The sequence below is a fragment of the Arachis stenosperma genome, chromosome 9 (assembly GCF_014773155.1).
Source record: "Arachis stenosperma cultivar V10309 chromosome 9, arast.V10309.gnm1.PFL2, whole genome shotgun sequence".
Taxonomy (NCBI): domain Eukaryota; kingdom Viridiplantae; phylum Streptophyta; class Magnoliopsida; order Fabales; family Fabaceae; genus Arachis; species Arachis stenosperma.
This window is the reverse complement of record NC_080385.1, coordinates 34,307,949-34,335,786: the sequence shown is the minus strand read 5'-3', so window position 1 is coordinate 34,335,786 and position 27,838 is coordinate 34,307,949. Positions and strand designations below refer to the sequence as shown.

At 28.3% G+C, this 27,838-nt stretch overlaps 1 protein-coding gene across 1 annotated transcript; it reads left to right on the top strand.

The window, feature by feature from the left end:
- Positions 1–19,245: 19,245 nt before the first annotated feature.
- LOC130948135 (transcription factor bHLH149-like) lies at positions 19,246–20,304 on the top strand. The gene has a single exon (XM_057876850.1). It carries the CDS (start codon positions 19,445–19,447, stop codon positions 20,087–20,089), a length of 645 nt encoding a protein of 214 aa, XP_057732833.1. The 5' UTR covers positions 19,246–19,444; the 3' UTR covers positions 20,090–20,304.
- Positions 20,305–27,838: the final 7,534 nt, after the last annotated feature.

Sequence of the window (27,838 nt, the reverse complement as noted above, 5' to 3'; positions counted from 1 at the left end):
CCCTTTCCCCTAACCTAATCTGCGCCAGCCTCCATTCACCCAGCAAGGCCACCATTCGCCACCGACAACCATCGACAGCAGCCGCGACCACCACCGGCCGAGCCCGCCTCCTCGTCGCCGAACGTCACTTAGCCCGCCCCTCATTCGCCACCCACAACCATTGACAGCAGCCGCGACCACCACCGGCCGAGCCCGCCTCCTCGTCGCCGAACGTCACCTAGCCCGACCCTCATTCGCCACCCACAACCATCCACAGCAGCCGCGACCACCACCGGCCGAGCCCGCGTCCTTCTGAATTCGGTAAGACTCTGTTCTATGCTCCTTCTTGATTTTGGATTTTGATTTTCTGAGGTTCTGTGAGCTCGCCTGTTCTATGCTGCCTTCTTGATTTATGATTTTGATTTTCATCATTGCTGTTGTTGATTTTGAATAATGAATATGTTTTGCTGCTTCTGTTGTTGCTTAATGATGAAAATTTTTGCTGCTTCTGGATATGCTTGCTGTTTCATTATATTCATGGTTTTCTGAATCATTGCTGTTGTTGATTTTGAATATGTTTTGCTGCTTCTGGTTGTTGCTTAATGATGAAATTTTTTGCTGCTTCTGAATATGCTGCTGTTTCATTATATTCAGAATGATGAAAATTTTTTGCTGCTTCTGAATATGCTTGCTGTTTCATTATTCATGGTTTTCTGAATCATTGCTGTTGTTGATTTTGAATATGTTTTGCTGCTTCTATTTGTTGCTTAATGATGAAAATTTTTTGCTGCTTCTGAATATGCTTGCTGCTTCATTCGGTTTCTCTATTTTCTCTCTAGATCTGTTCCTCTGATTCAATTTTGTGTATATATGTACATTTTTGTGTAAATTGTGTTGTTTTGAATTTGATTTGTTTTGTTTGAATGGTGCAGTACTGAAATTGATCTGGTTTTGAAACTTTAATTAAAATAAAAAAAAGAAACTGATGATCCTCTTCTGAGCTCACTGTCACCACCGTCATTCCTCCCTCGCCGTGTCTCCAGTAAGCCGCTGCTTCTTTAGTTTGATTCTAGACTCTGGCTTCTGCGTTGATTTTTTGTACTAGATTCTGAATTGTGATTGTGTTCTGAGTTGGGTTGTTCCTTAATGTGAGTCTGAATTTAATTTGAATTGTTTCACTTAGTTTTTCTGTTTCTGGATTTGGAGGTTGAGTTGTCTGTAACTCTGTATTCTGAGTTTTTGTTGTTGAAAAGCATTGAATTTGTTGAATCTAGTTAGGGTTTGGTTAGTTATAAGAGGCTTGTTGCATAATAAGAAATTTCATCAATGTGTTATTCAATTGAATTGTATATTGGCAGCCCAAAAAGGAATAATTGGATTGTATAAGGGAATTGATGTTGAATAATTAGCCTTGGCTTGACAATGTTGCCTGCAAGATCTTTAATTTTTTGCAGCTTGAGTGGAAATTCTGCCTCAGTTAGTTGTTTTAAAGTTATCAATAAATTTAACTCAATCTGAATATTATCAATGAACTTTTCATCTTCAATTTTTTTTATATCTTAAATTCTATTAAAAATTTTTTACTTAAAAATTCATGAATTTTAATGAATTTAAATATATAAAATTATATATTAAATTTTTAATAATTTTATTTAATATTTAATTAAACCGGTTGAACCCCGGTTGAACCCCGGTCGAACCAGTGAACCAGTAAACCAGTTGCCTCACCGGTTCATTGACCGGTCCGGTTCTCACAACCTTGGTTTATACACACAAAAAATTCTTACCAAGCACATCTGAAAATAACAAAATTCAACGTGAACGAAAAAGGAATTAAGAGAAATGGTTTATGGCAGAATTGAAGGATAGTGGGTTTTGAGGGTTTTTTATTTTCGGATGTTGCAAGCTTGAATTTTAAATATGAGGTTATCATTCAAAAGAATAATTCTCAACCAAGAATATTGAATTTACATTATTCTATTTTGTTTTAGAGTGATGTTACACATCTAAATTTTTTTGACAACTAAATCTAATTAAATTGGTTTAAATTCAACAAAAACTAATTTCATTATTAACACGTGTGAATACGCTACCTTTTTATATCCTGCGCTTCTTCTTCACGTTCTTCTTTTCTTTTGCGTTCTTCTTCATCTCTTTTGTGTTCCTTCTTCTTCTTTACATATTTTTTTGTCATCGTCGTTTTTTTTAATTTCTTTGCTATTGTTGTATTTTTTTCTTTTTTTCCTCCTTGCGTGATTTTTGTAGCATTATATATGTCTTTTTTTGTTGATTTTTTTTCTCTTTTTTTTTTGTTTTTATTCTTATTATGAGGATAAAATAAAAGAATTATGAAAAGTTAAAAAAAGATGATAATGATAACAAAGAAGAAGGGGATGAGAAGTTTTGAATTATGCAAAATTTATCAAAAAATAACATAGAAAATTTTTGACCCCAACACAAATTTTTTGAATTATACTTATTGGATTGAATTCTTGCCATAAATAAAAATAGTACCGAAATTTCATAGTTTTAACATCAAAATTTTGTTATAAAACACAAAAATATCTTCTTTAATGCTGTATTCTTTTTGCTTCTTATTCTTCTTTCTTTCTTTCTTTTCTTTTATTCTTACATTTTTTTAGGAGTATTATTTCTCATACTAAACTTGAATGAACATGTATTTCAATCTTATTTAGTTAAATGAATATAGATTCACATTTAGTTATTGGATTGAATTTTTGCTAAAAATAAAAATAACACCAAAATTTATTTAAAGTGGCACCGAAAATTAAGATATCTGAATATTATTGTTAAAAAATTTTGGTATTATTTTATTTTTTGATAAATTCTGTATAATTTAAAACTCTTATTCATTCTTTTTTTATCTTCTGCTGTTTTTTTATCGTTTTTTTATTTTAGTTTTTCGTAATTTTTTTTGTTTTACTCTCTAACAATAACCATGATGACGAAAGAAGAAAAAGAAAGAAAAAAATGCAAATGAAAAAAAAAAGAAAAAAAGGAAGAAGAAGAGGAGGTGTCAGCTATAGCTGTAGTGATAGTAATGGTGACAATAACAACGATAACAAAAAAAAAAAAAATAAGAGAAAAATAGTTATATAATTTGATTAGATTTAGTTGGATAAATCACTTGATTGGAGAGATTTTCATTTTTTTTTTTATATTTGAAGTTGAGAAAAAATCTTGAGTATAATAAATTTGGATGTGTCCGAATCTTGTCTACAAATACTGGTTAACTAGAACAAAAATGCTATGAGCATAATACGTACTAAATGAATTATATGTCAATTTCACAAGCATCCCATCTTTAAGTTATAAGTTTGCATCGATCAAGCATACCATATTTATATGAAATTTCATATCGATTATACTCTATTTTTTGAAAAGTTAAAGATATAATTGCATCTTTAAAAAATATTAAAAATTATCTTTATCAATTTAACTTTTATTTTAAGAAATATTAAAACCAAAAAATAAGAATTTGAGAGGGTTGTCAAAATTATCATCAATAAACGAAACATTTGGTATTAGTTATTAAAAACCACCACCATTAAATATCTACAAAGTTTTTCTTTATTTTATAGTGTATCTTTTACCTAAATAAAAATGTAGATAAAAGAAATTTCAAAGTTTTGAAATAAAATAAAATTTTGATACAACACGTTTAAAATATTAAACAAAATGTTTTTTGTTGTAAAAAAACTTTGAATTGTGACAAACATTTATTTTGAAGGAAAAAAAAAATTTTTTAACAAAACATTCATTGTTGCAAAAATCATTGAATTTTGTAACATACATTTATGTTGTTTAAACAAAGTTTGAATTTTTGAAACAAATCAATTTTTGTTACATAAAACTATGAATTTTATAAATAATTTCTGTTACAAAATGTTAGTTTTTTTTATAACAATGACTGACTTTTGTTACAAAATGGATTTGTGACAAGTTCAAATTTAATTCAAAAATTATTTGAAGTGTTATGTTTTCTCATAGTGCAGTGCTTATAATTATTAAACTTGAATAATGATACGTATATAATGTTAGGTACCAGACAAATAATACAGTAAAATATAGAAATGAAAAATTAGATATTTAAATAAAATATGAAAATTTAGTTTTCTTCTACTTTTATTTATTCTAGTACTTTAGTTATCTACTTCTATCATTTTTTTTTTGGTTTCCCACGGTATCTCCCAACCCGACAGGTCAAGAACTAATCCGCCGCGGTACTGAGCTCCATTTAAGGGTTTGCCGCTGGCCAATGGGTTGCTGCATGCACAAGGCGGGATTCGAACTCCCAACACTTGCTTAAGCGGACTAGTGAGCTAACCACTAGACCAACCCAACTTGGTTCTATCTACTTCTATCATTGATTCCTTTATTTTGCCAAAGTCCAAATTTTCCAAAGCCCACTATACACACGACCCTCCAAAACCCTAACAAAATCAAAACCGTTTATCAAATAAGCAACGAAAAATTAGTGGACAGCAAGAAAAACAACCATTTCAGTTCCCAACACACATTAACTGCAAGAGTCCTATCAGATGTCTTTTTCCCATTTTCCAAAACATTTAATTCAAAACAAATCATATATCACTTTCAAATCAACCACCAAAACACAAACTTTTCCGAAATTTTCATAAAATCATACCGAACTATAGAGGCCCTACAATTCCAATTCCGAGGAATACCTAAACCAAACTCAAATTCATCTATACCTCGGACACCTGACATAAAAGGTCATCCCATTTCGAAGCCTCTAATAAATAAGTTGAACTTGGGGCTCCCACTAACTCTAATTCCAAGCTATAATACGAATAAGCTCAACCTGTTTACAAATCAAACTCTCAAACAGGTCGACCTTGGGGGCTATGATCCGCTACCCAAAGATCGGCTTATACCAACAACCTCGGAGTCAGAATCAGCAGGATATGATAATTTCCCCGCGAATCTCTCCACACTCAAACCACTAAATCCCCAAATCACGGATCACCAACAAAAGATCCCATCAAATCCAGTAACAGAAATATGAATAACGGCCTAAAAGTAATTTAATATATGCAAGTAACTTATTCAATCACAGGTACACAATTATTCCATCTCTACTCTATATACTCTCACACTCTCACTGACTTGAGCCTTGGAGTCCTTTTGCAGGTGCCCAACGCCACCTCCCCCACAAGAAGACGACGTTCCACCTCCTTACTTTAAGAAAAGCTAGTTCAAGCATCGATAGAACGAGCTATACCTCGGAGATCACTTTCACACAAGAACAGATATTATTTCAAAGAAAAATACAATTACTTCTTGAGTTTGAGTTGGCTTTTATATATATATATATATATATATATATATATATATATATATATATATATATATAGCATAATTTGGAAAAAATCTATTTTTTTGTGTTTTACTAGAAGCAAATAGATATTTTCTTTCGATTCAGATTTTACAGTTTGTATTGGATATACCTTTTCTTTTCCTTTTAAATGTTTCAAAAGCTTATCCTAACACTATAAATAAACCAAACACTCCAATCTTGCAACATAAATATAAAGCATGAGGTAAGATCAATTCTAAAACCATGTCTTATAATATAGTTTAATATGAAGAATAGGAGCAACAAATATGAACTCCTATAACCACTTAGACACCATGTTAGCAAACAAATTAACCAAATAATTAAAGCTGTTTAGTAAAAACTAAGAAAAATTGTTAACTTTTTATTGGATAAAACAGAGACCAGGGTTTGGTAAACAGGATAAAAAGAACAGATAGTAACCCACTTTTTACATCACCATATCTTGTTATCATCAGTCACCGAGTACAAATTTCAGTAAAAGCAATAACAATAAAAATTTTGCAGAAAAAGTTTCAATCAAACTCATCTTTCTAATTAAGCACAAACTAGCAACAACAATCAGAGACAATAATTTTAATCAAACTTGTCTTCCTAATTAAGCACAAACCAGTAACAACCCTCAGAGTAAAAAATTAGAAATCAAACTCATCTTCTTAATTAAGAAGAGACCAGTAACAACAATCAGGGACAAATTAAATTTGATATACTATGGCAATATAATGATTTGTGAATTTAACTAATATATGTGCCTTTAATCAATTATAAAAATTTGAAAATCAAATTTTAACCTTCGAAGAAGACATTGTTCAGGTGCTTTTTGCAGGAGAGGGCTCGGCGACCAGAGTGCTGCTCGGCAACTGGAGTGCTGCTCGGTGACTGGAGTGCTGCTCCGCTTAGGGTTTCTTGCCACGACTTAGGGTTTGTTGCGATGGCTTATGACTGGACGACGGCGTGGACTCAAAACTGGACGAGGACGCAAACTGGATGATGCTGCTGGCTACATGACGGCGCTGCTCTTTACTACGCGTGCGAGCCTACTACAGATATGAATGGATGACTTGCGACGGCTTCGAGCGAAGATGGAGGAGTTCCTTGATAGTGGACGATGCTCTCTGACTCTCTGGCTCTCTCAGGCTATCATTCTCTCAGGCATGGCCGTATGGAGGAGGAAGAATGGAAGATGGAAGTTAGCTGTGGCCTGTGGGTGAGTGGGTGTCTGTGTGAGGACTGAGGACTGAGGGTGAGTGGGTGACTACGCGAGTGAAAGGAAAAGAGAGTGAGGGTATTCAGATCTAGGGTTTTATTCCTAGGTTAAATCAGTAAGGGTAAATCAGTAAAAAAAATTACTATGCAGCATCTTTTTTGGTTCGGTTCGTTTTTTACCAAACCAACCGAAAACGGAACCGAACCGATCAGTTTAATTCGAAAAAAAATCGATTTTTTTTATTTTTCATTCGGTTGTTGTAACTTTCGGTTCAGTTTTGTGGTATTTTTCGGTCCGATTCAGTAACTTACACCCCTATTGTGAAGTGACTTGACTTCATATAATTTGGTGAGAGCATCTCAAATTTTTTTGCTGCCTTTTTCTCTGCTACACTTGATAAAACTGAGTTAGCTAGTGCCAAGAGTAAATTTGCAATAGCATTGTTGTCCATCTCCTTCCATTTTTCATCTGTAATTTCAGTGGGTCTATCTTCAATTGCTGCCACGCAATTATCTTTTTTCTTAATAGCTTTTATCTTTAATTTCCATACGGAAAAATTACTCCCATTGAATTTTGGAATTTCATTCTTTGCTACCATTTTTTTCGCGATAACTTACGGCAGAAGAAAATAAAATTATCAATTAGCAACCTTTAGCTCTAATACCACTGTTAGACACCAGACAAATGACGCAGCAAAATATAGAAACAATTAAATAACTTTCTTTGAGAATTACAACTTCTTTCTATCACAAGGAGATTACCATAACACTCTCTCTTAACAAAAAGTGAATACACCTGCTTTTATATATAGGAAAAACTTCTCAAAAAAAACTCTAACTTAATGTTATTATTGGATGACTTTATTAAAATGAATTAAAAAAAAATCAATTTATATGTGAATCTTTTCAATGTGAATTATTTGTCAATTAAAGATATATAATTTTTCATTTTTTCAACTATTAAAATTTTAAAATTATAAATTAGGATTATTTATTATCTTTTATTTTATTTAGTTATTATTTATTTATTTTTTAAAAATGAACTTTACTAATTTTCACATATAATAGATGCTATGATCAAGCAAAGAAAATATGAAATAAATGTAACACTTTTTCCCATCAAATGTGGTTTTATATTAACCGAAAATGATTAAACTAAAAATAACTAAATCACTTGAATCAAGAAATTTTTAAAAATAAAATAAAATAGCTGATATTGATTAATGGTATTTTTTGTTAAGAAAATAATGTATTTCCTTAATCCATTTTTGTGATATATATATATATATATATATATATATCGCATATTAATTATTTTATATTTTTATAGAAAGTAATTTGAATATTAGTTTAAATAAAAAAATAAGTCAATATTATTTACCGGTTTGAATCAATACTATTATTATATCTTACTTTGGCTTTGAAAATTTAATATATCAAAATCGATCACTTATTGTAGTCCCTTGCTCATAATATAGAATTATTATTCAGCTTCGACAAAGATCAAGTGAATTTTATTTGAAAAAGATAAAAAAAATCACATGATAAGAAAAAAAAAAATAACACAAGAATTGAAATTAAATAGAAAAAAATAAATTATAATAAAAATAAAAATAAAAAAATAGATTGAAATTAAATATAAAGAGAATTATTATTTCATTTTTTATCCAATTTTTTGGTACAATAAAAAAGAGATTTCTCAATCTAAATTGTTCATACCATAGTTTGGAAGTTAAATCGAAGGACTACTTAATTTTCTATCCAATTTCCAGTGCAACAAGAGAGGAACTTACTAAATCTCACTTGTCTATAATATGATTTTATCACGAAATCAAAAAATATTTTGAGACATCTAATCACTCAATACTACAACTACAATAACTAAAGATGTATTTATATTCTCTTATTAAGTTAAAACAAAATAAACACTTAAAACCCACAAACATAAAGCTTTAATCTAGCAACTAAATAAACAAAAATAAAAATATATTAAAATAAATTAATAACTTTTAAATAATATTTTTTTTCATATCACCAATATTTGAAATATATGTCACCATATATTAGGATTAGGAATGACATATCCAAATAAAAATCAAAAATAAAAACTCAGTTATATTCATTTTGACGTTTTAACATATATGAGCATAAAATTAAAGAATCTAAAAATTACAACACTTTTTGTTATTAACTCGTTTATTTAAAGTAAAAAATCAACTGATCTAGTTACTTTAATAATTTCTAGGAGTTCAACTATTTTCAGCTCAACAAAACAAATCAAATTTACCAGCTATAAAACCTTGCTACATGCCATGCATACTTTCATTGCTTAGACACAATATTTCATACAAAAATATATTTATCCTACACTACTAAATTATTTGAGAATTCTCTATCATTATAAGACGAAGAATACAAAGTTTGTTGCCATGTCATCATTGTCTGTATGTTCATTATTAATTATTGCTTCATGTTTTAGGGTAGTTTTTCATCAAACTAGAGTAATTAGTCAGCTATTGGTTTATTAGCTTATCAAAGGTCAACCATTTGTAAATTATCATACCTGTATTGTATCTGTATTTGAAAATGGCTTGATGGGAAACAAATTAATGTGTTTAATTTAATGTTTAATTAATGTAAGAAAACCATGTTGGGAAGCAAAACGGCATCACTAATGAATGTTGTGTTTGTCTCATGCAGTCACTACTATAGATTTAAAGGTTTTGTTAACTTGTGCTTACGTATAGGTTAAGCATATTATAAAAAAATATTTTGTAAAAATTATTATAAAATTAATTTCTTTTATATTTGTAATACATTAAATAAATTAAAAATATAAAAAAATTATTATTATATTTTTAAAATATGCGCTCAGAACACAAATTAATTAAATTCTAAATTTAATAATAATATTTTATCTTTGTGCTTTAATTAATTTGCGGAATTTAGCTAAACTTCCAATCAAACAATATTATAATATATGGTCGGAAAGGAGGAAGTGGAAAGCAAATTGTCTTCTTTAATTTTTTTTTTTGAACTGTTGACAAAAATTTAAAACATGTGCAACATGAATAATTATTATTGGTGCAATTAGAGAAGTCAAATTGATTGATTAGTAAATTAGGAAACAATAATAACTTTTGCATAAAAGTATCATGATTAAGTATCTTCCACCGGGGTTTAATTTCAAGATCTAAGTTTGCAAGTTGCAGATCAGGAGGGTAACCCCACAAGAAAAATAATAAAAGATTTGGAGCAAATCTATGAGAAAGGTTAGAATTTGATTGTTTCACACTGAGCCTAAGATCATTTCTGACCAAATTATACGGCCATTAAAAATGCAAAAGGCATGTTACACGGACACAAAGTAATAATCAATATATATAATATGCAATCACAAGCTTCACTCCTTGACCATGTGATCCATGTTAAGAACATAAGCCGCTTAATTAACTAGTCTAATAATTATCCGGTGAAAATTTGAGAGAGTATGCAAGTATGTGTCCAAAGAACACTCACAATGGTTTAACCCAAAAAAAAAAAAGAAGAAAAAAACAAAAAGACAAAACCACCTCACATACAATAGCTTATATTCATTGTAAACAATGTTCAATAACATCATCTGAATCTGCAGGTACCCATCCCACTCCAATTCACCGGGAAGAATTATTTACGTGGTGGGATTAGTGTGTGCCCATTACGATACATATATAATATAAATAAATATAATATATAATTATAATTATAATTACTATATATAAAAATAATAAAAAAAAGTTAAAAATATATAAAATTATAAATTAAAATTTTAGTCAAATATGTACATGTTTTGTTATTCATTTATATACATTTTTTTAATGTTGTAAACTAAATTTATTACTTTAAGCAAAAATAACGACGGAAGTACATTTGAGAAAGGCGATAGAGATCGGACATATAGGTTGAGTACAAATTTTCAATACCCACAAATTAGAATGAAACGAGTTCGTTCTGAAATAAGATTGAACGGGATTGAATAATGTCAAAACTCAGAACTCGTATCTTTGTATCCATCCGTATTTAAGAAGAGAGTCACTCGAATAAAAATCTTTAAAATATTTTTTAAAAATATTTTTTAATAATTAAAATTTAATATATATAATTAATTAAATTGAGTTATTTTGTCAAAATTAGATGAGACAAATTAATTTGATCAAAAAATCGATAAATTAAATTTTAAACCGATTTAAATTAATATTTTTTATATAAAATAACTATAATATCTTTATTATAAAAAATAACTAATTAAAATACTCTTATTATTATTATTTTACTATTATTATTATATATTAATTTTAAAAACCTTAAATCTTAACCCTATAACAACACAAAGAGAAAAAAAGAATTATGATTTAGGATTCTCAAAATTAATATATATAAAATGAGTATTTTAGTTATTTTTTATAATAGAAGTATTGTAGTTATTTTTTACAAAAAATATTAATTTAGACTGATTTAAAATTTGGTTCATCGATTTTTTAGACAAATCGATTTGTCTGATCTAATTATGACAGAAATAATATGGTTTAATCGATTATATATGTTAAATTTTAATTGTCAAAAAATATCTTTAAAAAATTTTTAAACATCTTTATATGAGTAGTTTCCATTCAAAAATTATATCCTTATAAAAAAATTAGTAAATGGATATATTAAAAATTAAAGTGCATATTAATTATATGAGCATATAATTTTTTGAAAAAAATTAGTTAATAAATTATTACATATTCATAAAATATTTAGATATGTTGAATATTTTAAGTAAAATTGTAGATTTTATTATAAAAATAATTTATCTAAAGAAGGTTGTAACTACATTATTGATTAAGAATATGAAAATAAATAAAAAGTTTTGATTTTATTTTGTTAAACACATTAAAAAATTGAAATATTTATATTTTTGTCCATAGAATAATTTGACGTACGTTTCATTCTCATGGCACATAGCATTAGAATGAAATGGATAATTTATTGCAGGAAGGCAAAAATGAATGAACCGTACCAAATTACCAATTCCAATTCCATTGTTGCTTAAAATATTTTTGAGTTCGGCTCTTTGGAGAGTATTGACAGCAAATCCTGTCTCTTTCAAGGTGGCAAAATTATCTGGCATGTCATTTGAATACAAGTTTCATCAGATTTCCTCCCAGATTTTGTTCCCAATTTTCAATTACCATTTCTTTAATATAAATATAAGTATACTCACTGTGCTTTAGAGCTTTATATAATAAGAGCAGCGCAGTTGGATGAAGCAGGCCATGCCCAAAATATGGAGTGTGAAGCAATAATGCATACAATGCTACACATGAACAACAGAATATATATTCTCCAAAGAGAAAAGAGAGTAGGCAATGTGGATGAAACTTGGCCACATGCACTCTATCACATGAATCATTCCAAACTCCCTCCATATAATAATAATAATAATCATAATAGTAAAAACTGTCTTTGTTATCTAACTATTTGTCAAAAAAACAAAATATCTTTTTACAATTCAAAAATTTCTAATTGATTCTCAATCATGTAAAAATTAATTAGTTTAAACAGTCTTAGACACATTAGTAAAAATCGTTTAGACAATTACTTAAATAATTAAGAATTATTAAAAAAATTTAAATTGCAAAAAGATACTTGTTTTTTCGAACAAATGGGCAAAAAAAGAGAAAAGACATTTACTCTAATAATAATAATAATAATAATAATAATAAAGCAAACAAAATTGATATAGAAAGGGGATGAAAACAACCACTTTGGCTGACTGGTTCCCTATTTTCCCCCTCAACCTTGGCTTTCATTTTGGTGCATCACCCTCTAATGATTGCAAGGAATAAAGACAAACAAGTTTGGCCCCATTTAAGGAACCAATCAAAAGGAGCCAACAACATTTTCCTATCCAATAGGTCATTACCACGTCATAGAGGCCTCTCTCTTTATTTCTTGGGACCAAATCCAGTACTTATATATCAGATTATGCTTGCTACACAGTACTTTATCAATTTATTTACCTGTTCTACTAATAACAAATGCCATGCCATGATATTTTATAGATTTAATTATTCTATTAATTTTTATAATTTTATTAAATTTATAATTAAATTTTTTAATATAAAAAATATTAAAATTAACTAAATATTTTTTATAAATTAAAAATATTTATAATTAAAAATTTAATTAAATTTTTTATTACATATATATTGAGAAAAATATTTTATTAATTTTAATATTATTAATATAAAAATAACTTAATAACAAAAATAAAAAACATAAAAATTTAATTAAAAAAAATATATATAAAAATTTAATTAAAAATTTAGTAAAATTATAAAACCAACAGAATAATTAAATCTATTTTATATATATACATGTTATCATTTTTTGTATCTTAGTACTATTTATTGTTAGGATTTGGCTCATCTAAGTAGTTCACTTTACATTTTACAATATGCAATTCATAATTATCTCAAACCTCAACAAGAATCCAACCAAACGTACGTTAAAACTTAGTAAAATTTATCATGACTTTTATTGATTTAAAAATCATCATGTTCAATTGTATTTTACTATTTTCTGAAAAGCATAGCACTAATCTCTCTTAAAAAGAAGTATAAAAGCGGTTGGCATATATATATCATAATAAATTTTTCCAAACTTCAGATCAGAGAATGTCAAAATAATTTTCAATTCAAAATTTTACAATATACAAGTACAGGCATATTAAACTATATACATACGCAAAAAAATTATATACTCTTAAATTTTATCAAAATTTATTAGAACATTTTTTCTTACACTCATTTTAATTTACTATATATTTAGAGAAAACCATCACATGATTAGTTCAAGTAATTAACAGACTTTTCTCTAATTAACAGTCTTAATTAAGTTCAAGTATTAAGTATTAAAGGATTTCAAATGCTGAATATATAATTACCTGCCTTTAATATATTAGTTAGTATTGTATAGGTAAAAAATATTTTAGACGAGACACTAGATCTTAACTTTTTTAAGTAATATCCAAATCAGTTTCAATGAGATTTTTAGTTAGATATTTTAGTTCTTAATAAATTTTAATTATCAATTATTATATTCTCAACTTTTTATTTTATTAGATGAATCAACCACATGTTAAATTGGCAAAAAAAAATCAATCATTATTTAATAAAGGCATAAAAGTTTTCAATAATTTTTAAATTTTTTAGATATATAATTTTAATATAAGAACTGATTTACCTATGAAAAAAATTAATTTGATAAGTAGTAAAATATCCAATGAAAATTATTTAGGATATCATTCTAAATTTTTAGGTTTAATTACTCTATTAGTCCTATAGTTTTACAAAATTTTTAATTAGGTTCCTATACCTTTTTTTTTTCTTTTAATTGGTTTCTGTACTAAATTTTTTTTTTCAATTAGATTTTTTTTAGTAGTAATTGACTTAATAGATCCAAATAAAAAAAAAAAGTATAAAGACTCAATTTAAAAAAAAATTGGTGCAAGGATTCATTTAAAAAAAATACAAAAAATTAATTAAAATTTTGTAAAATTATAGAGATAAGTAATTAAACCAAATTTTTATTAAATTTGACTTGTTATATATGTAAGTGACTATATATTAATCGAAGAGAGAGGGGAGGGGGTAACTAACTCTTGTTTGTCTTTTAGGAGTGAAGAAAGAAAGAAACTAAAAAAGAGGAAACAGGCAATCCTTATAGGCAAAGGTAAGAAACACAGTGAAATATAATAATAATACAGAAAGCATATGGCTTTTATCACATGCAACCCATTTTGTTTGTCCTCAATTCATGAGGCCTGTCTGTCACATACAATGCCAATCCCATGCCCTGCCAAAAACTTTGAGAGAATGAATGACGGAATATATATATATATAATCCATACTCTTATTTCAGTTATTACAACATACTTTTTTATATATTTTTTTTTCAAATTTTTGTGTTTTTATTCATTTAGTGTTATATAAAAAATTGGTGCCATTTGTTAAATATCTTTCAATAACTGAGATGAATGAATAAATGTTTTTAAATAAATAAAATAAATATTATATTTATCATATTTTTCTAAAAAATTAATTTTTTATATTATTTTACACATTTTATTTGATAAATTATGAGTTAATTTTATATATCTCATTTATAAAAGTGATGTGTTTACTGTTTTTTTAACATATGTTGTTTATAATATATGTAATGTGATATAATAATGTAAAAGTATACTTTTTTATAATAATAATATATATAAGGATGAATATTATTGTCAATTTTTTTGATAATGTCATTTTTTTTATAAATCTATAAAAATATACAATAGAAAAAATTATATTTGGAGTAATAATATTATTACATTAAAATGGGAATGAAATTATGATTACTCGTGTATATTGATAAATATATCGTTTATTTTATTCATTTAAAAAATTCCTGAATAAACACCTAAAAGTAAGAACAAAAAATACGTTGAAATAACATTCTAGAAACAACGAACACATTATCATGACTCCTCTGACCATCGATCCTGACCGTTGGATCAGAGACAAGTATTGCACATTACTACTGTTTGATTCCCATGCTTCCAAGTACTTGTTTACTATTTTGAGTATTTTCTCATATGTGAGGGTTAAACACAACTTTGCACTTCAATACCATTTCACATGTTAATTCAGGCACATTGAAAATGTTCTTTTATATTTGTAGGTACCAGATAAAGAAGTTTTACCTGGCCTATATTTATGTCTGTGTTTTCAAATTTTAAAAAACATATTATTATATCTTTTATATGGGTTTAACTAACGTGATGAAACTATTATTAATAAAATATTTTAAGTATTTTTATTTAATAAATAAAAAATAATACATTAAAAACTTAAACTTTTTTATATTTTAAAAACAAATTCTTAATTTATTATATTAATACATGTCCTTAGGACACAAATTAGATTTATATATATATAAATATCACATCTCATATTAATTACCATGTGAGCTGGTAAATTAAATTACTTAAGTATTAAATAGTTTAAAAGCTCAATCATATTAAATATATACTAAAATTAACTATTAATATAAAATATGTATTAAAATATAAAAAGACCTTAATGGCATATCAAAATGAATAAAGATGGTCTCGAACTAGAATCGATTATTGTGCCTATAGTGTGGGTATTCTGGTTTGAATCTCGCGAATTAGATACCACATCAACCAATTTTGGCAACAGTTCAAGTGTCTTGATCTCGAAAAACTACCGATGACAATGGAAGAGGACTTGCAAATCCTCATCACTCCCTATGGTGAAACAATCGTACTTCACGTCTTCTCGCAGCACTGAGATCGAAATGCAATAAAATAACTTCTAAACCATTTCACGCCTTGCAACCTAAGTTTCTGTAATATAGAATTCACGAAATCATCATATATCGTCGTAGGTCTCATAAAAATACTGAGAAGATCCTTATTAGTGAACTTCACACAAGATCGTGTTTTTCTCTTAATTGATCTTCTGTAATGCACCAACACTACAAAACTTTTCTCACTAGCCATTTTGTCACTCTAATGAGAGGAATTCACGTTCACATCATATTTATATACGTCTGTCCCTTCATAATTCGAAACAGTATATTTCGAATTATACCCATTGTAATTCGAATCTGCATGATTCGAATTAGTCTAAGTAATTATGTGTCTGTATAATTTGAATCACCCTAATTCGAATTAGTACTTGGATGCGTATGTAATTCGAATAAGTGAGATTCAAATTACATAGAAATATTTTCTTGGTGAAACCTTATAACGATTATTTCTTTGATAGAATTACGTAAATTTTTTCAAACCATGATTTATATGGGTCATTTGTCCAATATAAAATATATACTAAAAATAAATTACATAATACATATATTTATATATATTTAGATAAAAATATATAATAACTAATTTTAATAATTAATTTTAATGTACAATAATATTTTTGTTAAAAATTATATAAAAATATATAAACATTTTATTGGATGATAGTATATGAAAGATAATAATAATTGAATAATTCAGAATATAATAAAAAATACTAACATTACTCATCAAGTTTTCAAATAGACTCGTGTATGTTATATATAATGTTGAAGCAAAGAAAGATAGGCATTTCGGTTAACCCAATGATACGTCATACGTTAATAATTTAAAAAAATAATTAACAAAATCAGTCTAAAAAAGTCCAAAATTATTTTATTTTATATTTTTTAATTATTATTAAAATAATTTAATAATATTAAATATAATAGTTTGTAATTATAAATATTATATATATAAAATTATAAAATGTTAAATTATAAATTTTTCTCTCTTTTTCTCTCTCCCCTCTCCTCTTTATCTTTATATATGTTCTATCTTTGCAAGCAAGTTAAGATGATTGAGGCAACATTGGTGATCTTATCCATCTATCCGAAAGAGGAACAAAAATAATAGTGATTAATTGGATACTTGCTTTGAAAGGGGACTCTTTAATTTGTTATTCTTCAATAATAATTAATTAGTAATATATATGTTGTGCCTCCCGTGACTATTAAAATTTACAAGTTTGTTGAACCGAAATTTAGAATAAAAACGTAGGGTTTGAGGAGCTGAAAATTGAAAGAAAAAGGGATCACCAATTAGTTAGAACTGCAGGGGAAGAATACGATAAAATTAATGAGACAACTTGTGTGTCCACTAGCCACCTTGTCCAATCAAATAAACCTAAAATTTCTCCTCATGGCTGATGCCATGTGAGGTCCCTATCTTTTTCTTTTTCTATTTTCTTTTTTTTTTATTTTAATTAGTTGATAAAAAATGATACTATACTTGAGGCACATAGTTGTTTGTTTAATAACTTAATCTTTCATTTCGTTTAATTAGTCAAACCCTCACATGTGAAGCTGCTTAGTTAATTGTGTCTTTTGGGATAAGCTTCAAATTAAAGTTAACCTTCTCCTCCCAACATCATCACTATTTTTTATCATGGGTGTGTTTGATAATCCAATAAAACATGAGTCCTATATATATATATAATTAATAATAATAAAACTATAACAATAATAATAAAGTAATAATAATCATAATAATTTCAAGGTGTTGAATTTGCTATATTTACTTAAAAATAATAATACTGATAATAATCTTTAGTCACTAACAATATAACTTAAAGTAACATTATTGCACCAAATTTAGATAAATTTCTCTTGTTTCTTCTACTTGATTTTTGTATTAAAAATGGTTATAAGAAGTTGAGAAAAATAAAAAAATTATATTATAAAAATTGAAAATTTATAAATTAAAAAATAGCATAAATATATATTTTTTTTATTATAACCTGTATGTACATACCCAACTTTATGTTGTCTGATAATGAAAATCCAAAAAAGATGAGAAATCACGGTAGAAAGGTGTGACTGTGAATAATTAATTAATTTGATTTTGGCACTTTAGTAAATTTTTTAATAGAAGTTTTTCTGTAATAATTATGATAATGGATAATTACATAGTATGATTTGAACACTTAGTTCTATTTAAAATAAAGTATTTTTTAGGGAATTAATTTTTAAATTTGTTTTTAATATTCAAAATATTTTATTTTATTTTAAATATTTTATTTCGTTATATTTTTAGTTTTTTGGTCGAAATTATTTTTTTTCAAAGATATATTTTTCTCATGTATAATTCATTTTTAAGTAGCAACAAACATTATTATTATAGTGATTATAGTAGTAATTATAGTAATTTGAGAATAAAAATGAGAGAAAATAAAAAAATAAGAAAATAATGATAGAAAAAAATAATATTTAAAAAAAAACTTTAATTTAAACCAAAGAAAAAATAAAAAAAATAAAATATTTAGAATAAAAATAAAATATTTTAAATATTAAAAATAAAATTAAAACTTGATAAAAATATTAGGAACTCAAATAATATTTTATTTTTCTATTTATTTGTAATGTAAAATTGATTCGTACTCTCCTAAATAAAATAAAATAAAAATTTAAATTCCTTTAATATATCCAAGAATAAACTTTTATTTTTGTTTATGAAAATTTTGAATATTAATAAATGTACTTTAATAAATAAACAAAATTAAATACCTAAAAATATAACTTTTTATGTGGTTAAAGTAAATAAAGATTAGTTTTATTCATAAATAAGTTTATCTAAATTTTTATGATTAAAAATAATAAATTTAAATTTTTTAAATTTAAATTTTTATTTAAAAAAATATAAAATATGATCTTTTATTTTTGAATGATTTTTTTCATATTTTTTTATTAGTTTTATTTATAAAATAAATAGTGAAAAATGACAATTTATTCTCTAAAATAAAATTTAAAATTTAAAGAATTTAAATCTAAAAATAATTTATTTGATTTTTCTTGAATAAGATTAATTTCGTTCATTTATGGATATTACATTATTACTTATGCAGCCTATTCTTATAGAATTTTTTAAATGAGTATAGTTCTACCAAAATAGGTTGGATAAGAACTAAGTTATATAGTTCTATTGAATATTAAAAGAAAAAAAAGGGAAAAATGGAAATTAAACGAATAAATAAATAAAATGGGAAAAAAGAAGAGAAAGAGGGCGCAATAAATGTGCGTAAGTGAAGAACACATGGTTCCCCGTGACACCTCAATTCCTTTTATACTCTTTTCTCCTCGCTCCTCCCTCCTCCCTCCTCCCTCCTCCCTCTCCCCATTCTTAATTTCTTATTCAGTTCCCACTTCCCACTTCCCACTTCTTCCGCTTCTCATATATACATTCATACTTCCCCCTTCGTTATCCTCAAACCAAGAACAATTTCCATGGCATCCCTCGAATCAATTATAAACGCTCCAGAACCTTCCACCAATAACCCCGAAACTACCTCACCCGATGCTGATTCCAATCCCAACAAACGCCGCAAAATCGGACACCGCACTGTCGCCGCCGATGCCTCTCTCAATCATCTCCATTGGACATCCCAATCCGAGCAGCAGATCTACTCCACCAACCTCCTCCGCACCCTCCGCCACGTCCTCCGCCGCAACCCTTCCCCCTCCACCACCGCATCAAAGCCCCGCCAGGTCCGCTACGCCGCCGACAGAGTCCTCGCCGCCGCCGCCAAAGGCAGAACGCGCTGGAGCCGCGCCATCCTCTCATCTCCGCCGCCCTTCAATAACCACCGGATGCTCCACAAGAAGGCCCCCGCCGCCAGGAAGAAGGTCACCGGATTGAGAAGTATGCGTAACGGAACGGAAAAGAAGAAGTTACCGGCCGTTGAGAGAAAAGCGCGCGTTCTTAGCCGGTTGGTTCCCGGTTGCCGGAAGCTCTCTTTCCCTAACCTTCTAGAAGAAGCCACTGATTATATCTCCGCCTTGGAGATGCAAGTGCGCGCCATGACCGCTCTCGCCGAGTTACTCGCTGGTGGTGGCTCGCCGAGTGGACTCGCCGGTGAATCGTTAAGTTGACCATCCCGAGTTCTTTTTAGATCAATCAGATGCCTTGGCCATATCGTGCCAGGTGTTTCTTGATTTTTTTATTTTTTTTAGTTTTTGTTAGTGTTATCATATTGGCTTCTTTTTTTTCATTTTTAATTTTACTCTTTATTTTTTTTTTCTTTTTGATTCATGTATTCTATATAATCGTGTACATGCCATTTGCTCTGCTTCTTTTTTTTTCCCTCCTTTTTTGTCCACTATTACCACCTTTCTTTCCTTTTTTATTTTTTTTTATTTTTTTTAAAATTTTTTTATTGAATTGATTAATGTGAACGTGCTAGTGTGCTGCCGCCTACCGCAGTACTACCTAACTTCCATGGGTTGATTCTCTTCTTAATTATTTTTACGAAATAAAGAAAATAAAATAAAATAAAATAAATAACTTAATAATCTTTTATCCTAGAGAAGTAGAGAACAAACGTGTTAGTTTCTATTTCTCAAATTAATTGTTCATTTTACTTTTTACATAATTGTTTATTTCAGAAGAAAAGAATATATTAGAATTGCTTGTATTTTTTTGAAAAACCATATTTACATCGATCGAAGCTGGTTGTTTTACATCTTGGTGAAGAAAATATTATTTCAGTTAAACAGGAAATTAAACGACAATATTTGTTGCTTCCGAAACTTGAAAACTAATTTCCACACTTCAGGAAATACTAGAATTTCACTAAAGAAAAAAAAAAGAACCATCTTTGACGGGAAAAACGCAGCTTTTGACTGTTCGTCCACCTTAAATCAATGTCACTTTCAGCCTTTCATCGTTTGAAGCTTGAAGTTGTAAACTGTGAATGATAATTGATTCTTCACCTTGTATCACTATAAAACATCACTAATACGCTAGTTTCCTTGGGATTTGGAATGCTTAGAAGTTACAAACTTAATTAAAAGGCAATCCACTGAAAATATCACAAAAGATTGACTGCTTCGTAAAAATGTTTTAAAATATTAAAATGACAAAAACATTTTAAGAAAATTTTAAAAACATGAAAATTAAATATTAAATATTAATTTCTAAACTGTTTAGAAATTAAACTTTGGTATTTTTTTATCTTTAAACTTTAGTAATTTTTACAAAATATTTTTATCTTTTAATTTTTTTTTATGAAATGATCGACACGTTTAAAGTATAAATAAAGGTATATGGCAAAAAAAAATATTATATACTCAGCAAATATTATTATTTTAAATCAGTATTTAATCAATAAGAATTTGTATCTATATTTATAGATATTTATATATAAAAATATATAATTTACATATACATTTATCAAAAATTTGTATCCTTATTTATTTATTTATCGAAAATAATTTGATATTTATACAAGCTAAATACGGACTAAAATGGCTAAAAATGACTAGCCTCAAAATTTTCTGACAAAAAATAGAACATTTTATTGACCCATTTTTTTAAAATGAGAAGATTGTTAAAATAAAAATAAAAAAATAATTATTATTAACTTTATACTTTTTATTATATATAAAATATATTATCTTTTTTTAAAAACTATTAATTTTTTTTTACTTTGCCAAATTTTTCATTTTAAAGGAATTAGATTCTTTTGCAATAATTATCTTACCCTTATTGCAAAAACATGTTTCGACTTTGAAAATATGTAGGGCCACTGTTAATAAAGTTAAGAACTGCGAAAGCCAAAATTGAAGGGAATGGCTGATTAGGCTATCAAGCACTGTAAGTGTTTCTTTGTTTCTCCACACACACTTCAATTTGATTGATTTGTGCCGCATCCATTATAGTTGTCTCATCTAATGCTCTAAAATTTAGAGCTTCCTGGGTGAAAATTGTTTTTAAGCCATTATATATACTGATGAATAGTTGAATATACTTACAGAATAAGTATAAAATACAATAACTTACATATAAAATATATTCATTTATATGTATAAAAACTGATAAAATATAAAAAAATTAATATATCAATTAATTATCAGGCAAAAATTATTAAGCATATGAAATTTCAATTGAAGAAAAGAAGATGTGTCCAACCGCTACTTGTATCTACGGTTCATTTTACTCAAATTAGGGATAACACTATTCAAATGATTTGTCCAAATCTGTATATATGCCAGGTAAAAAATAATAAATTCCTACTGATGGATTAACTAGAACAATGTGATTGTGATTCTTTATTAACCTCGTTAATGAAAGAAAAATATAGTAAAATGAGAAAAGAGAATAAAATCAGCACCCGCATGCTTTCGGCTAGCAATGATATTTCGTGAACAGAATAGAGAAGCAGTGACGACGTACGGTCCTGACGAGATCACATTCCAACTGAAGTAATTCACCCACCCAATTATTTATACAAATAAAATTTGACCACATGCGTCCTACTTCACAGTCAAAATTGGCACCCGCTATTTAACTTAAAAACAAATACTAAACTAACTTAATCACACACAACAAAAAAGTAAAATGTGGTGCTTAACCACCTGACATTATCCCATCATCCCATTCTCATTGCTACTCCACTTTGGTATCATATTTACCGCGACACACAACAAAATTATGTTAAAAGAAAAAGATAGGAGTTCCATTCTTATCAAATTTATTATACATATAAAATAATTTTTAATCAAACACTATAATATATTAAGAATTATGCAATTTGAGTTATAATTCGTTGGCCACGAATAAAATTAATATTGCCAGGTCTGTTTATAACAAATAGCAACCATTATTGAACTACAATTTAAAATATTAAACCCTACTTCAAATTATAAGGGTGCATGCAACCAGTTAAAAAAGAACCCCACATATTAAAAAGTTATTGAAAGAGGCAAATGTTTTCAAAACAACATGAGGAGAGACTGATGAGGCTCATAAAAACATCATGTGCATTGGAGGACCCTACAAGTATGAAGTGCACTCAGCCTTAGCACATTGCTTTGCATGTGAGTGTGTGAGTGTGGAAGAAAGAGTTTCACATGGCATTCGCATTTTGAAAGGACTATAAGAGAAGAGCAAGGTGCTCTCATTCATTAGTAGTGGCTTGTTTGATTTTCATTGCACACCTGCATCCACTACCACCACAATATTGTTTATTGCCCTTTAATTCATTCTTTTTTTTAAGTAAATAAACGTTTTGATACATAAAAATTTTAAATTTGACAAAACAACTTTGAATTAAATAAATAAATTTGTACTTCTCAAAATATATTTGACAAAATACACCAACACTCATTTCTTAATTATTATTTTAGAATTTATTTATTTTGTAATTATAAATGTGAAAATCTTATTTTTTTGATAAATTTTAGTAATTATATATATAGAATCATTGTCACCAAAAAAAATATATCAAGAATCATGAGTTTGTTTCATTAATTGAATAGTAATTATACTTGACCAAATCCAAATTTTTCAGGTACTTAAATAGTGATGATTCAGCTCTTATTCTTTATTTGTTTGTCTCAGAAACAGACAGTTTGAGGGTCAGAGAGAGAGACAAAGAGTCTTGGTTTGGGACCCCAAGGGCTAAGCCCTTGCCCCCATTAGCGACTTTTAAGGGATGCCCTTCTCCTAATTAAAGGCTGACACGTGTGCAACCTTGATGACACAACTGTCAACTTTCCAGATGACTAGATCGTGACATGCCTCTGCCCATGTGGCAATCCCAGTTACCCTAATAAATCAATCTTGTTAATTCTCATCAATTCTAAATCATATTTAGGTTAAATTTTATTTTTTTAATATTTAAGATATTTTATTTTTAAATATTTTTATTTATTTTATTTTATTATTTTAGTCAAAATTTAACTTTTTCAAAATTACTTTTACTTTCATTATGAATTTCTTTTAAAAAATTTTAATTTTAACCGAAAATAAAAATACGAAAAATAAAATATTTTAAATATTAAAGATAAAAGTAAAATTTAATCAAAATACTAGGAATTTTGAAATTTTATTTAATAATATTTGTTTTCTCATTATAATTATATATTTGGATTAAAATCATTAATATAATGCATTATTTGGGTGAACTTGTTTTTACAAAAAAGCATTTTTATGAATCATTTAAAAATAATAATTTCAAATTAATTTTTCCAAATTAGTAAGAAGTAATTTTAATTAAACCTTAGGAAATTACGTTTCAATTTAACAGTTAAACAAAATGCAACTGAATAGATGGTTAATAAGAAGGGACCACCTCCACATGTCTCTTATATCATATCATATCTAATGTGTATTTGTTGGCTTGCTCCCTCCTTATTACTTCCACGGCATCACATTATTTGTGGGCTTTCGTTTTATTCTTTTTCAATCCCATTAGTCACCACATTTCACATGCATCCATGTGCTTCCATTTAAGAAGCCGTATCTTATTTCCTTTCTTTCTCCCTTTTCTTCTCTCTGTTGCCCCATTCCTTTCGGTATTTTCTTCATCTTTATCTTCCTTTCTTACTTTTCCTGACCAATGCTTGGCTCAAACTATAGTGGCCAAATAAAAGTCTCATATCACTAATTTATATGTGACCTACTTCAAGGACAAATGCTACCTATTACTTATTTCTTTGGGGCTAATTTTTTTCATCAGGGAAATAAGATGAGTGATATTTTTTTTGTGAACAACAATTAAAAAAAAGGAAAAAAAGAAAACAAAAAGACAATAATAAAAAAAATTTATCCAAAATCCTATATTACTAGAAAAAGTAATATAGTTAAAGGTTGTAGTCAAATAGGTTGTAGTCAAACCACTTTGTCATCAACAATACAAGCTTCTCTTTTTGCGAGTTCATCTGGAGTTTTATTAGAATTTTTTGATATGAGTTTAAACCTCACTTCTCAATCTGTTCTCATCTTCAAATAAAAGATCCTTTTAACAATCTCTTTTTCATGATGCCGATCAGGTAATCTCCACCCAAATATTAAGTCATATGCCTCGGGATAGTCAGACTCACATACCACAAGCTTGACTCCAAATTTAGTAGCATGATGTAATCCTCTCCATATGCTCTAAAATTTTGTTTTAATGACATTGACACCATTGATTCAGCTTGTACCTCCTACCACCCAATTGTCAGAATTATTGTACAAACACTATCCAAAATCAGCATTTTCAATGACAATTTATACTACCATTGTAATTAAGCTTAATTATGCCAGATTCAGGAACTCTCCAATTAGAAGGTTTCATGCTAAACATTGAGTAAACTTTTAAAATCATAGCAATATTAGACACAACACTCCACATTCGAGCTCTAAATGCAATCTTACCATAGGAGCTAAAGGAATCATAAAAATACTACTATTTCTGTCTTATCAAACAGCCCATACTGTAGAGGCAAAGATATAGCCACTGTCATTTTTGAGACCTTGCTTGGACCAATTGAGCAGATCCTGATAAAAAAAAATTGACATCCGAGAATTTCATATAACCCAAGAATCATTTTCATATACATCTTTGATTTTCATAACTAATTCAACAATTTTTAAAAATTTTACTTTAGCATCCACTGGACTTGATTGCATCCAATTATCAAACCAGAAAGATTTATTAAATGAGCTAACTTTCCAGGCAAAATCATCATTAAAAATAGCTGCAGCATGAGCAATTGCCTTCCAAATGTGAGACGAAAAATTATTGACAGTATCTTTAAAAATATTTTTATTTTTAAGGTACTTGTGAAGTATGAACTGGACCCACAATTTATCATAATTATTTTCTAATTACTAAACTAGTTTCACCAATAACGAGTAATTCACCAAGTGAGAGTCCCTAATTGTAAGGCCTCTATATTTCTTTGGAGTAGTTAAAGTCCTCCAAGAAATTAAATGTAATGCCCAACTAGTAGCATTACCATTCCAGATAAATTTTTTAATGGTCGCATCAATATTTGAACACACAAAGCTCAGAAAAAGACTAACTTGTATTCTATAGATAGGAATAGAAGATAAAATAAATTTGGCTAGAAAAACCTTACTAGCTCTATTGAGGAATCTCCCTTTCCAAGTAGCAAGTCTATTCTGAATCTTGTCCATCACATTATTGAAATCTGCTCTAACAACTCTGGCATGCGTGAGAGGCACCCCAAGATATTTTTTCAATGAGTTAGAAAATCGGATAGATGAAATACTTGTAAAGAGATCCTTCTGCTGCCTGAAAATATTAAGAGAACATATGGCTCCAGATTTTGATGGACGATTTCTAAAACTCGGTAAGTGTATTGAATCGTATCAAGTAATACCACGGTGAGTGGATATCGTTCCCACGAGGATTAATAGACTGAGCAAGCATTGATTACTTGATTACTTGATTACTTCTAATTAGACAAATTAACACAAAGAAATTAGAAAAGTCAAATGTGTAAACAGAGAACAGAGTAAATAGCAAGGTAATGAATGAAAACGATGATGACTAGAGTGTTAAGGTTTTAGAGATGTTCACTCTCTAGAAAAATAATCCTTGTGTTATTTATTTGAGGTATGCAGAGATCAATTCACGACAAATTATAAATAATCAAATTCTAATTTCTTGGCAACTCAATTTCTCTTTAACCTAATTAATCGCTAATCCCTTAGTCAATTATTTAAAAAAAGAGATAAAGTACAATTCTAATTCATTTTCATATAAAATTCAAGAGTGATCCTATATTGAATTATATGTCACTTATTCAAGCTAGTTCTAATCCAATTGAAGCTTATGAAAATTATAAAATCGCACACTTTTTAACGCACTATTCCTAGTTAAATCAAAAAGTCATGTGAAAGATTTTTCAAGCTAATTTCAATATTAAAATTTTTAAAGTAATACTAGAATTCAAAATGGAATTAGAATATTTTCCAACAATTCTAATCTTTAGGGATGAAGAATGAAAATTCATTCATGAAATAGATCAAAGCATAAACCTTAAACAAAATAAAATACTTAGATTAATAATCCATAAAAGAGATAAACAGATCTCATAACCTTAATAGAGGAGATTAGTTGCTCATGGTGTAAAGAAAACCAAAAGTAGAGATGGAAAATAAGCTAAGGTAGATGTCCTCCAAATAATCCTTTGGACTTATTTAAAACGTAAACAAAAACCTAAATTCAAATTCAAACTAAATCAAATCAAACCAAATAAATCAAATCTTTTTCTAATAAATCTTAACTAATCATGATCTTCTCTGTGTAATTGAAATTCAAAACTTGGTAGTTGCTTAGAGTGTTAGAATCATGGGCCTTGTAATTGGTCTTGGACTTGGATGAATTAGTGTGACACTTGGTGGAAGTGGAGTGGCATGCTAAGGCTCTTTGTAGATCACTGAAAGTTGGCCCAGAGTATGGTAGCACGGGCGTGTGGCAGCGTGGCATTCCAAGCTCCTTGGACATTGGCGTGTGGAGAGCGTGTCTGGCATGGCATGCCTGCGAAGGGACTTCCTAGAATTCTTCCTGGAGTTATGCCCGGCGTGTACACACGAACTTTGGGGTGTGGCATGCCATGCATGAGGCTTGTTGGCGTGTGGAGGGCATGTGAGGAGGCTACATGCCTTCGATGGAGGCTAGGACTTAGCCCCTTGGAGTTATGCCCGACATGTACACGCCAAGGTTGGGGCGTGAGACACCATGCATGAGGAGATGGAGGCATGCACAAAGGCGTATGGGAGAGAAAGTGGGCATAGCACGCATGTTTGGATGGTCCCTGGAAGTGTTGGAGATGGTCTTGGCATGGCACGCCATGCTTGGATGGAGTTTGGAGTGTTGTATGGCA

What these genes read in the sequence shown, in the direction of transcription:
- LOC130948135 (XM_057876850.1), top strand. Translation starts at nt 19,445, where the DNA reads ATGGCATCCCTCGAATCAATTATAAACGCTCCAGAACCTTCCACCAAT.